The sequence below is a fragment of the Callospermophilus lateralis genome, chromosome 6, assembly GCF_048772815.1.
Source record: "Callospermophilus lateralis isolate mCalLat2 chromosome 6, mCalLat2.hap1, whole genome shotgun sequence".
Classification (NCBI taxonomy): domain Eukaryota; kingdom Metazoa; phylum Chordata; class Mammalia; order Rodentia; family Sciuridae; genus Callospermophilus; species Callospermophilus lateralis.
The window spans coordinates 155,684,096-155,697,296 of NC_135310.1; the positions used below are offsets into that span (position 1 = coordinate 155,684,096).

General features: G+C 50.8%; 1 protein-coding gene across 3 annotated transcripts in view; it reads left to right on the plus strand.

The window, feature by feature from the left end:
• The first annotated feature begins 456 nt into the window (after positions 1-456).
• The window catches only part of E2f3 (E2F transcription factor 3), a 71,736-nt gene continuing 58,991 nt past the window's right edge, over positions 457-13,201 (plus strand). For 2 of the 3 annotated variants that reach the window (XM_076857922.1, XM_076857923.1), the window contains exon 1: positions 1,809-2,020. In XM_076857922.1, coding sequence (XP_076714037.1) covers positions 2,003-2,020 — 18 coding nt within the window. In that variant the 5' untranslated portion in view covers positions 1,809-2,002. Of the gene's footprint in view, positions 838-1,808; positions 2,021-13,201 lie in introns of those variants that run through there. The other variant, XM_076857921.1, reaches the window with a different exon arrangement.

Genomic DNA, 13,201 nt, shown 5'->3' on the forward strand with positions numbered 1-13,201 from the left:
AACGATCCTCGGCGGGTTGAGGGGCGGGGATATGCAAATATGGTTTGAAAAGCCGGCGGGAAATCCGAGTTTCGCGGGAGGACCTTGGCGCGTAAACCGTATCCCTTCATTCATTGTCAGCAGCAGCTTCCTGGAGCCATTTTTCAGCTGCCGGCCGCAGCACCCGGGCTGCCGCCGCCGCTCAATCCGTTGCATCGGCTGCCCCCGACGCCTCCATCCCCCCTCGGGGCCTGATATCCTTGCGGCCGGGACCCTCCTCTCTCCAGAGCCCCGATTATTTTTGGCTCCCGGGGCTTGTGCGGTGCGGAAAAATAAAAAGAAAAGAGAGAGAGGGGGCTCGGAAGCGTCGGGCGGGGAGGAGAGAAGGAGAGACTTGGAAACTCCGACTGCAAATAATAAAGAAATTGAAAGCAATACGTTAATATTCCATAACACTAAAAAGAGCAGGAGCGAGAGATGAGAAAGGGGATCCAGCCCGCCCTGGAGCAGTATCTGGTGACCGCCGGGGGTGGGGAGGGGGCGGCTGTCGTCGCCGCCGCCGCTGCAGCCTCCATGGACAAAAGGGCACTGCTAGCCAGCCCCGGCTTCGCCGCCGCCGCTGCCGCCGCCCCGGGCGCATACATCCAGATCCTCACCACGAACACTTCCACCACCTCCTGTTCCTCCTCCCTCCAAAGTGGCACGGTCGCCGCCGGCCCCCTACTCCCCAGTGCCCCCGGCGCGGAGCAGACCGCCGGCAGCCTCCTCTACACCACGCCGCACGGACCCTCCAGCAGAGCCGGGTTGCTGCAGCAGCCACCAGCGCTAGGACGCGGCGGCGGCGGCGGCGGCCCTCCGGTAATACTCTCCCTCCCCACCGTCCCCAGCCCAGGCGGGAGGTGGGCTCGCCCCGCGTGGGGTGGTGGGCGCGCTGCGGGCCGCCTGGGCGAGCGCGAGGCCGAGCGCCGTGGGCCTCGGAGGCTGCCTCTCCAACGCGGGCTTATTGTTAGACTTGTGTGCTTCCCCCAGCCCTGGGAGGACGAGGGGTCTCGGCCCGGCGCGCGGGGCAGCGGGGACCGGCTTGGCGCGAACCACACCAAACACTCCAAAACTTTTCGCGGCCCCCCCTGCTTTTCCTGCACTTTCCCCTACCCCCACCCTCCCCTCCCCTCCAACTCGAAGCTTCCTCTTTCTCGGGCGTAGGAAGGGGTCACGCCCCGGATGGAGAAGGGGTGGGGGAGGGAGTAGTGAACTGGGGAGTCGGGGACCCCAGGGGGTGGGAACTGGGGCACGATTGGGGTGCTTGACCCCCGCCGGCCTCGGAGGCCCGAGCCCGGCCGGGGGTCCCTGCGGCGTGCGCCGAGCGCAGGGGGCTCCCCTGCTGCGCTCGGCTTGACACATTTGGGATCTGGAACTCTGCGCAACAAAGGGGCTGGGGAGGCGGCGGGGAGCCGGGGCCGGGGGAGGTCGGGCTGGCAGCCGGGTGCGGGCCGGGGCGTGGGCGGTCTGGGCTGAGGGCAGTGGGCTGGGGCTGGGGCTCCGGCCTGGGCGCATCCTGGCAGCGGCGGCGGCGCCCGCGTGGCCGGAGCGCCCGGGCCTTCCACGCCGGGCCCGGGCCTGCCCTTGACCCGCCTCTCCCCTTGCCCCTTCCTTCCCCGCCCTGTCCCCCTCCCCGCTCCCCGGCCACGGAGGGCGGGGGCAGCTGGGTTCCCGTCCCGCCGCCTGGGTCTGTCCCTCTCTCCGGGACCCGCCGGTGACGTTTCGCACACGTGCGCGGAGGACGCGCCTGTGACTGGGGAGGAGGCGGCGGCTGGAGGGGGAGAGGGGGCACCCACTTCCTCCTGCTCGCCGGCTCCCTGGCCTGGGACGGTCCCGGCGCCCTCGCACCCGCCCCCGGCACCGCCACCTCCCTCCTCTCCCCACCCCCGGCGCCCGCCCGCGCCCGGCGCCGCCGGTCTTCGGCCCTCGGGCCCCCTCTCCAGCCGGCCCCCCACCTCCCCCCGGAGCCAGGCGGGTTTCGGAAATGCCCTTACAGCAGCAGGTTAGTGACCGGACGGCCCGGGCCGCCGCCGCCGCGGGGCGCCGGGTCCCGGTGGGGGCTGAAGCCGCGAGGGTAGGCGGGTGAGCGGGGTTTTGGAGTGGGAACGGGGGGTTGGGTGCTTGAGGGAAATGAGTAAGCAAGAAAAATCTAACTAAGTAAATGCCCCGGCCTCCGGTCCTAGGAACCCCTGGGCGGGAGTGGCCGCCCCGGGGGGTGGGTATGGTGTTTACGTGGATTTTTTGTGGGGGGCCGATGGATGGGCGATTGAAAACCGGAGGGGCTGCTCGCCAATGGCCGAGTTGAGCTCTGTTTTCTGTCTTCCTTCCCTTGTGCTGGAGGGGGAGGGGGCGGGTCAGAGGGTAGGGTGTCTGTAGGGTTCCCAGGCCACCCGCCACCCCCTCCCTTTGTCCCTGTAATTTATAAAGCGCCTTTGAGAGATGATTTAGGTCAGTATGCGGCTTCTCTTTTTGTTGGTACTAGAAAGAAGTATGGCCCGGAGGTCTAACCCTTTTTCCTTTTCTCTCCTTCATTCCCTTCCTCCATGCCTCCTGGTCTGCACCCTCGTGGTGAGCCTTGGCCCCGTGAGGCTAGAACCGAACCAGGCTCCTTAGATAAATGGTTGCTTGATCATACCGGTAGTGGACCTCACCGTGTCTTAGCTCCAAATGGGTTCATTTTTTGCAGAATCCAGGTTTTGCGGGGGTCTGTAAGAAAGTCTGCACATGGGCAGCACTTTGGGAAATGGGGTGGGTGTGGGAATAATTGCAATTTTTATTTTTTCCTTGTTCCTAATTTCTCCCCGGGTTCCATCTGAAGTGCTTTCCAGTACCAGAGATACTTGCCGGGGATGTGTGATACAGTCTCAGTCAAAAAAGCTCATCGTTCTTTTAGTGACTAGGGTCTGCCAGCAGGGGGGAAGTGGAGTACAGTACCTGCTTACTCTACAGTATTTCTGTGCTGGGTTTTCAGTTCCAGGAATATTCCACAGTTTTATTAGCATTAAATGTCTTGCTATTTGACCTAAACATGCTTGGACATATTTTAAGCATATTTCCCCCTACACAGTTCTGTTACTACATCGTAAACCTAACCTGAAACAAACAGCTTATTGACATACTTCTTGGATCAGATTGAGATTTATGGGTGGTAGTTTTGATAATGGGAAATTGTGAAACCACTAAATACTTTTTTTTTTTTTTAATCTTAGAATGCTAGTTGGACCACATCTGCAGGACGGACTGACTGAATTTTATGTAGTTTGCTGTTTTTAAGTATTTAAAGTATAAAAATTTGCCTTCACCATCTTCCAAGTTATTTCAGAACTTTATCCCCATTGTGGAAGGGTTATTATTCCAAGAATATATGTTCGTTAGAATTTGTACCACCCAATAGTTTTTCATTACATGAATGAATGTGCATAATGCAACTATGAGTATTCAGAAGCAGTTTTGTGTGAGATTGCAGTGCTGAATAGTGGTCAGTCTGTGTTTTAATCGCTGGATCTTCTGGAAGGGGTAGGCAGTCAGTGCATACAAAGTCCTAAACACTACACATAAAGTTTGATTTCTTTTTTTCTCATCATAATTTTATCAGATTTCTATTTCAGTTTTGAAATTTGTTGATATTCTTTCCCTAAGCAGGAGCTACCGGATGGGATAGCTAAGTGATTGTGAATAGCCAGGCCCACCAAAACACTTTCTGTCCAAGAAGAGCTTGAGAATTCTTCATATGGCCAGAGCTGCAGATCCATCTGGTTTTGATTCCAACTTCTGTCTCAAGAACATCTAAGAACTTAACCAGGAACAAATTCCTCACCTTTTTTTGATGGGAGAGAAATAGATGAGGGAGGCTTACTGACACAGCCTCCTGTCATTTACAAGGTGTCTGGTTTAGGCAAATAGCTTAATCTCTCAAAACTAGTTTCCTTTTCTGTAAAATAAGGACAATAACAATACTAACTTCAAGGTTGTTTTAAAGAACTAAATGTGATAATGCATTTTAAATAGCACAGTGTCTGGCAAAGAGTAGATTTCTATAACATTATTCAGATATGTAATTTTTTTCCTAACAGTGAGATGGTATAAGACCACATGCCTACTGCTCCTTTGTTTACATGTGAACAGAATAGTTGAAAGTTTTCTAAAGTGGCATGTAATTGATTTATACGTAAATAATTTTAGGTTTTTAAGGAAATAAACCACGGTCATCCTAGCAGTGGATAAAACAGGGATATTTCAGTAAGGCATGCCTGTGGTAGAGGTGGTGGTATTGAGCTTCCTGAGTGTGTACCTTGGGCTGTGACAAATTTAGGTCAATTCATCCTCTACTTTTAATACCTGGGTTCCTGCTTCCCATGATTCCCTGGGCCTGCCAACTTAGGATGCAGTTCATGCTTAGTGGCCTTTGTGAGAACTGAACTTTCAACCTTTACCACTTTCACTACATAAATCCAGTCTTAGATTTGGAGCTGTTGGAAATTGACGAACTCCAAAGAAACCTCAAGTCAGAAGTGCTCTTTCCTGGAGCAGACGGGCTTCATCATTTTCTGCCTCTTCATTTTTCTAGAAAGAAGCTGATAATATTTCATTCTTCCAGAAAATTTGGGATCTATTAATGCAAGAGGCAGTGGCCTGTCACATCAGATTTAATTTAATCCAACCATAGCAACCTGCTGGTTATACTTTGGGAAAGAACTCTCGATGCTTGAAATGTTCATCTGAGAAGGGAGGAACCTTAGGTGCTATTTCAGCAGGGTCTCTTTTCCTGCACGAGTATAAAAGAAGAAAAATGCCGGGCTCCTGTGGTTCTGTACTCAATAATCTTGCTGCTGAGATACACGGTTGATGCCAAGTTTAAGCTGACAGAGAATTTTTAGTCACTACATACCCCAAAATGGAAGTTTTAATATAACCCACGGCCCAGACTCGGGGCAGTACCAATGACTTCACTATAACCGGTCCCAGGCGCCTCTGGTCATCCTAGGAACAAAGCGCCCTCCACCGGGGCACCCAGCAGGGCAACTCCAGCCTGAGAACAGGAAAGCAGTTTTTTTTGTTTTTCTATAAATTGCCACCTTGTGTAATTCCGAGATTAATGTGGGGCTGTGTAAAACTAACTTGAAAACAGAAAATACTCTAAGCTGAGATGTGAATAAATAACAACACCTGGAGACTGAGGGGGAGGGCCTGTGGTTTCTCAAATCTGAGGCAGTAGTTTTCCTTTAACTCCTCTCTCCACTGCCATCCTCAAGATGCACCACCCACACCCTAACCCCCTTTCCAGGGACTTGGAACCATTTGGCAAATGGCTTCAGATACTCAGGTTTATTTTCTGGCTGGTTTTCTAACTTAACCTGATTTATAAATATCCCGTGTGTATGGCCACTCACATCCGCTTTCCCAAGCTAACCATCTACTTTCTCATAATCATTAGGATATGTGGAAATCAGTCACCTTCACTCAGCAGATCGAGCCCCTCAGAGAAACTACTCCAAAGATTGCAAGGTAGAGGGGTAGACTTCAGTTCTTATCAGATTCTGTTTCATTTTGTTTCTTAAAGAGGGGGACTTCTCTGAATTCTTGGAGGTACTAAGTACGTGGTTTAGTGCATATTTTCATGCTTGTTAGCAGTTAAAAATAGTGTTTCAGGGGCTGTATTTACCATTGCTAAAGAGCTTTCTTTTCTGCTAATCATTTTTCATGGGACCAAGAAGGGAAGATAACTGGGAAAGCAGTAAATATAGGAAACCACTAATGTATCTCCTTCCTCCTCCCTTGGTCCTGTCTGCCTTCTAAGAGTGACTGAGGAAATGTATCTCTCACGAAGGAAAGTTATGCAGTGGAAGGTACAAAAAGCACCCACTGAGGTGGGGGCCCGGAAACTGGCAACTAGGGGCGGGGCTAAAGGGATGACCTAGGGGGTTTTACTTCAGTGGGAGGGAAGTCTGTTTATTTTCTGGATAAGACTTGCTTGACACACTCCCCTACTATGTATAAGGATATGTTCTTAGTCTCCTCCCACCCAAAACTTAATGGAGGTTGGAAGGTCTCTGGCCGCCACAGCTGTCTACACTGTAACTTGGCAAAGTGATGGGACCCATGGGTGCCCTGATGGGATCCCAGCACTGCCTGCACTGTGCTTTGTAAACTAAGGCAGGGGGTTTTAATTCAGCTGGAGCTTTATAGCAGTGAGAACTGACAGCTGTTGGAATATGGGAGGGGATACAAAGAATAATTGGCTGTCCGTGGCAGTAGCACACCTGTCTGGGGCCGTTTGTAGTGTCCAGAAAACGATCCTACAACTGGACAGTCCCTAAGACCAGTACTTGAGGTTAGCATAAGCAACACTTGATACTCGCCATGGTGTGAAGTCAACACTGAGAGCTCTACAACTCAGTGCTCATCACCCCGTCCCCTTCTCTTGCAGGTGAGGAAATTAAACGTAGTCAAATTGCTTGCTCAAGGTCACTAGCCAGCTTGTGGCAAAGCCAGAACTGAAACGGAACACTTGCATTCTTAGAAGAAGCCTCATGTGCCAAGAGAGGGTGAACCATGTCATAGGGGCCCTCTATGGGAAAATTACAATGTCTAGAACACATTTCAGATTTCTGTCGGGATTGGTTACATTTCTTTAACGAGCACATAAAAAAAAGTGTCCTTTGAACAATTGAGTATAGATCGACAACTTATTCCCAATGATACAGAATAAGCAAGGTGACTTTAGATGTTCACACGAAAGTGAAGTTAAAATATGAAAGGAATGAGTTGACTTCTAAAGTAATAGTAGTATTTTTGATATTTGCACATTTGATTATTTTCTATGGATGTGACATGTCTGCAGCACCCAAAGTAAGGAATAGTCTTGACAGAGGATAGAACCTAAAAGGATCTGTGAAGCTCTTGGAGAGGGGTGCAGCACAGCTCTGGCCTTGGAGGTTTTGACTGAGCATGGACCTTCTGAGTGACTGCCCTCCTCCCAGGGTGACACTGACTCTCTTCCTATGTGGTTGGCTTAGGGAAGATTTCTGCTTTAACAAAGTGGCTGATGAGTTAACTCTTGCAGAGAACATCATTATCCCCTAAAATCCAGAACTAATTTCCTTAAAATGCCGTATTTTGCTTGTGGAACTAACTGGGAAAGCTTACAACAGAGTTGCTTCAAGCCCTGAAGCCTGAAAGTGAAATAGTCCAACATGCAGTTCACTGCCCAGTTAGGGACAGGGATCTGTGGCTTCTAATTCACAGGCCCAAAGGCGCCCTGCACAGATAGGGCCTGGCAGCCAGTAAGGTCGCGTAGCTATTGATGAGAGTGTGGTTGCCAGGGAGGCTGACTTCCTCTGGAAGACTTGGAATCTAGAGGCTGTGTGAGGGAGCGCAGTTAAAGGCTCTTGGCCTTCCCAATCAGCTCTGGCCTGGCCACCCTGGAGAGCAGTGTGGCTCCTTGGCGTGCTCTAACTGCTGTGAGAGGCTTCTTCCTGTCCTGCTCTTCATGATCTGGATGTGTGGAGGATCTGCACTCCGGGCTGCCTTCTCTGCCTGATGCCATTTCCAATGCTTCGACGTTCAAGGAATATAAAAGAGATGGTGTCCCCTCTGCGCCCTTCTGCATCCTGCAGTGAGAAGGATCCTTGGAGAGAAGGCTGGTGTATAAAAGGCAGAGGGAATGACAGCTGAGTTAAGGTCAGGTGATGGCCCTGCAGTGAGTGGGCTCTCATTCTGCCTTCACTTACCAGTTGAGACTTTGGGCAAAAGACAGCCACGTGTCTTCATTTCCTCGCCTGTCTCTCCTTGTGGGGCCCTGGGAGAAGAGTAAGTGGGGTCTCACAGAGGAGGAGCTCAGACCAGTGCCCAGCCTGGGAGTTCCATGGATAGAAGGTGAATGTGCACTGGGCCATCGGTCGGTTGTCCTGGGATTTATTTGTTTAATGAAGCTTTCGTGTGTTTTTCAGTCCTAAATGGCACCTCTAAAAGTGGGGGAGACGGGAGGGGGCCCTGTAACCACAGATTTGCCTGATGGTCCTTGGGATTTAGGGTCTTTGTATTTCTTTACAAGCTGTCCATTGACTTGGGAGAAAAACGGAATAAGCTGCTTCTTGTGATAGTGCTATCAGTGGAGATGGTGTCGTGAATGGAGCCTTTTTTTCTTGTGACTCGATGTGCTAATAGATGGCACTCTTGACATAATTTCACCTCTGTGCTGTAGAAGCCAGGGCGCAGAGCCCCTGGACCCTGGCACCCGTGGAGTCCCCACTGTGTCTGTCTCACCAGGGGCATGGACTTACCTCTGGGCCTCTTTCCCTCTCTGCCTGGCTTGAAAGGGTGAGACTTGCAGCCTTCTGTGAATGCTTCCGGAGCTACAGCAGTAATTACCGGGTTTCCTCCGGTGAAGGAAGAGCAGCCTCACCTCCTCAGCTTGGGTGCTGGTTCTGGTTCGTGGCTGAGGTTGTCCTCCAGCGCATCTGCTTAGGGGACCTCTCCTCCCACTCCGCATCACACCCTTGCTGTTCTCCTTCCCCCTGTACCTTTAAGGCCACTTTATAGATCTTGAATCCCATGCACAGAGTCCTGGCTTCCCTGGCTAGTAACTGGTGCCTGGCATCCTAATCTTGGGTGCTCGTGACTCACTCCTCCAACCCAAGCCCTCCCAGGAGCCACCTGGCCTTTCCCTTGCTCCACAGCACCCTCTGTTGTCACCTTGCAGCTGCTTGAGGAGAGGGGCTCCTGCAAGGCACCAAGAATCCATGCTTGGGTCCTGTTGGGGACACATGGAGGCTGTCCACCCACTGGAGTTGACGCTGTATTTGGGGAGCTGAGCTTAAACACAAGTTGATGTGTGAGAAGACTGAACAGGAGTCCAGAGAGAACAAGACCCATTAGTCCTAGGTGTATGGTGTATGGTGTCCACAGAAAGCACCAGAGCAGCAGTCACCAGGCTCCAGCTGGGCCATGCAAATGGGAGGCCACTGCTCCCTTGGTTGTCAATCTTAGAGCACATCAGGGTGCACATTAGGATCTACTGGGGTGCTTTGAAAAAATGCTGATAACTGGCGCTTCACCCCGACTCTTTAGAATCTCTGAGGGGTACATACAGGGATTTTAATGTCCCACATGGTTTTAATGTGCTTTCTCCATTCGAACCTCTGAGCTAGGCAGAGAGGAGGCTGGGGGCAGTTCCTGGCTGGGGAAACAGCCGGTGGTGGGGAGGCAGAAAGTCGGCTAATGTAAGGAGGGAAGAGTTGGACTGCAGTCACCATGTGAGAGTAGCAAGACCATTAGGACGTGTGGGTGAAACTGGTCTAGAGTAGGAGTGGCCTTCATTCAAGGGCCAGGCAGGAAGTGAGTGGGGTGGGGGGAGTCTGTGCTTGCACAAAGAAGAAATGGAGCTATCAGTGGGGTCTGCAGGACCTGACCCAGGCCATGGCTGCCAGAGGGGAAGGCAGGCCCTGTGTGTTGCCAGATTCTCAACCTTCTCAAAATGCCAGAAATCTACCAGTTCTAAAATGTTGGCTCAATTAAAAAGGAAAATGTGCAGGCCAAACAAAATAGGTCTCTAGGCCAGATTTGGCTCAAGGGCCGCCACTCGGCAGTCTCTGGTCTGGGATAATAATAGCTGATGTTTACCGAGTGTCCACGTGCGTGGAGGGCCCTGGACCGAGTGCACGTTATCCACATAACAACCTATGAAGTGGGTATTATCGCCATCCTTGTTTGACACCGGAGGAAACAGACAGCTAGGGGTTAAGGGGCTGGCCCAGGGCCCTCCTAATAAGTGGGACAACCAAATTAAACCCGAGAAGTCTGGCTGCAAGGTCTCAGCTCATTCTGTTGTCATCTTCTGGTTTCTGGCCTTGTGTTAAGTATGCAGTAAGAGCCCAAGATACTTGTCAGAAAGAATAATCCAGTGTTTTCCAAGTTCCCCTGATGCAGGGTGAGGATCAGCCATCTGAGACTGAAAAGAAAGGTTTCAGGTTTGGGATTTTTTTTGGCGGGGGAGGTTTGGAATATTTGCATATGCATAATGAGATAATCTTCTGGTGGGACTTGAGTCAGCCTCAATTGCATTTGTGTTTCCTACACAAATAGCTTAGATACATAGCTTGCAGGTCATTTTTATACTCTACTTTTAATAATTTTGTGCTTGAAACAAGTTTCATGATGTGAGAGTTTTACTTATTGGGACCTGGTGGCGCTCAGTTTCTGATTCTAGAGCATTTCGTGGTTTTGAATTAGGTATGCTCAACCAGTAATGGGAGTTGCCTGCGGGCCTTGTTCCAGATGTAGATTTCCAGGCTCCATGCTGAGCCATCAACCTGGTCTGAAACCCTGGAGAGCGCTGCCTCAGGTGTTTGAGCACAGGTACAGGCTCTTGGATGGGACTCTGCTGGCCAGGGCGGAGCCTCCTACAGAATCCATGCACCTGCGGCTCCTTTCAACGCTTCCTTGGTTGTGGAGAACAGACCTGTCCTCAGGGACCCAGGGCTACCGCCCTCCCTTGTGGTACCCACTTGATCTCCATGACATCTCCAAGCACAGAACCCAAAGGGGTGAATCGAGAAGGGACCCCGAGGGGTACATGCCCTGCCTGGAGAGATTTAGTTCCTTAAGCCATGGGAAGCTTTTCCCTTCTTTTGGATCCAGGCCTACCTGAACCAGATGACCAAGAGGACAGATAACCAGAAATGTGACTGGGAAGAGAAGCGGGGCACATCATTTGGAGTGTGGGTGCTATGGAGCTGGTGAGCCTGGAAGTGGACGGCAGCGCGAGGGTGTGAAGAGGCCTGGGTGGGGAGAGGAGTGGGAGATCCTGTCTCCCAAGATGCTCATTTGCTGAGGCTGGAAGAATGGACGAGGCCGAGCTGGGCTCAGTGCAGCGGGATTTGTTAGATGGGGGTGAGGGACTGATTGTGACACTGTGGCCCCACGGGGTTTCTGAGGGCCTGGGGCTGAGGCCTGGAGGTTCTAGTGGAAGTCCTAGTGGTCAGGAGCAGAACTGATCTCCCTGTGTCCAGGGGAATGAATGTGGTGCCACAGAAACCCTTCATCATTGTCTCCTCTTCCTCTGTAATAAGAAAAGGAGACAAATTCAGCAGGTGGATTTTGGGAGATCGATACTGTCAGGGCTCCCAGAGATGAACCACCAGATTTACCAGGTCTGTGCCTGGCTCCTAGCTGCTTTGACAAAGCCCTAGTTTGCAACCTCTCAAAGCCTGTGCCAGCTGGAGATGCTGTGCATAAAGGAAGGTCACATAATTATGTCCCAAACCAAGATGGCCCTTTTTACTATAATTTTCTATGCACTGATTTTGCTGATTTAAATATATATATATATATATAAATTTTTTTAAGCTCTATCATATTAAAGTTTAAAAATGAGAGTCTGAATACTCTTCTGGAGGAAACAGTCATGTCAATTCTAAATATCCTTATAATCGATTGTTAAAGATGTAACTGTTGAGGCCTCTCCGCGGCCCTCCTGGAATTGGCTGATTTTGTTGCTGTATTGCATAGCGACACTTGTGACACCCACACTAATAATGGAGTAAAGTTTCCAGCCTTTCACGTTGCTTTCCCTGTTAGTGTCTCAGACATGCTAGTTCTGGGGGTGGTCTTCAGGGTGCAAGTTTTCAGTCTGGAGACCCAGGGCAGCTTCGTGGCATACAGAAAGAGCATGGGACTTGCAGATGTGCCTCTGGAATTGTGCTCTGCTACTTACCAGTATGTGACCTTTCACAAATTACATCTGTGAGTGACACCAACCAGAAATAATGACCCTGTCCTCTTCACAGCTGGAAAGATTAAGTGAGATAGTGTTTTTAGGAAATGCACTTTGTGTTCCTTGCTGCCCCCCAACCACCGCCATCCATCTACACCCCAGGGTGAGAAGTGGTGAGTGTGGATGGACTCTAAACTCAGGATTTTTACTCTCTTCAACCATTGGACAACAGTTATTGAACACTCACTTTGTACATTTGTGAAAACTAGTTCCTGGTACCGGGGAGGATTCAGGGTGACTCAGTTGTCCTCTGGCCCTCAAGGAGTTATCTGGAGACAGGAGATGAAACATGTTCTCTAATAATTAAGGTAAGATAGAAGGCGATGCGGACCATAAGGAAACAGCAGTGAACTTTCTTAAGCATTGAACTTGGGAGAGGACAAAAGAGGCTTCAGGAGGTGTTGATTGACAGCAGGGTTTCAGCACCATTGATGTCTGGTGTTTCTTTGTGGTGGAGGGCTGACCTGTGCATTTAGGATGTCTGGCTGCGTGCCTGACTTCACTTAGATGCCAGGGCACCCCGAGCTAGAACAATCGCAGCCATCTCCAGGCACTGCCAAAAATCCTCTGGGGCAGAACCACCACTGATTGAGAACCCCCGGACTAGACCTTGAGGAAAGGGCAGAAATAGGAACTACGTAAGCATCTGCTAAATGTAGTGCATGTGTAAAGTTTAAATTATTATAAATTTTAAGAACAAATGGTTTCTTGTAGCTGGGTTTGATTACTGAACTGCCCCAGAGCCCCAGGGAACCCCAGAGCTGTGATTCGCTGCGCCCACTCTTGGTGGACAGTGCAGAGAACCTGTGCTCTTTGTGGCCAGCTGAAGCTCTGTCCTTTTTACGGTTGGACATAATATTAATGGGAAGCAAGAAACCTCTCTGTAACTTGGAGAAGAAAAGATCAAAGTCTGCAGTTCAGGGAAGGAAGTTTTGCATTTATCATTGACTTGCCGGGTCACTGAGAGAGACCTGCTCCGGAGCTTCCCGGCTTGGTTCTTCATGCTGGCTTCACCACTGGGTAGCTTGATGACCTGGGCACATCACTGGCCCTCTGAGCTGTTTTCTCTCCAGTTCGAGGCGGAAGGTCCGAGTCCCTGTCCTGTGGGTTTATGATGAGGGTTGGGAGCAGTAGTGCCCATTGGTGCCGGCTCAGCCTAGGCCTGCACTAGGCACTTGGATGCCAGTGAGGACTTTGCAAATAGTATTGGGCACCTGGTGTACACCATTCTCCCTCCTGGGTGCAAGGGACTGTGTTAGGACAGACAGAATTCCCTGCCATTGTGTGGTTTTGTCATCATTGATCGAGATTTTGCTATCTAATAGATACCCAGTCTGGTCTTTGCTGAGGTCTGGTCTGGTTGTTATTGTTACTGTTGTCACAACAGTGGGTTTAAAATGTGTTCCCTCA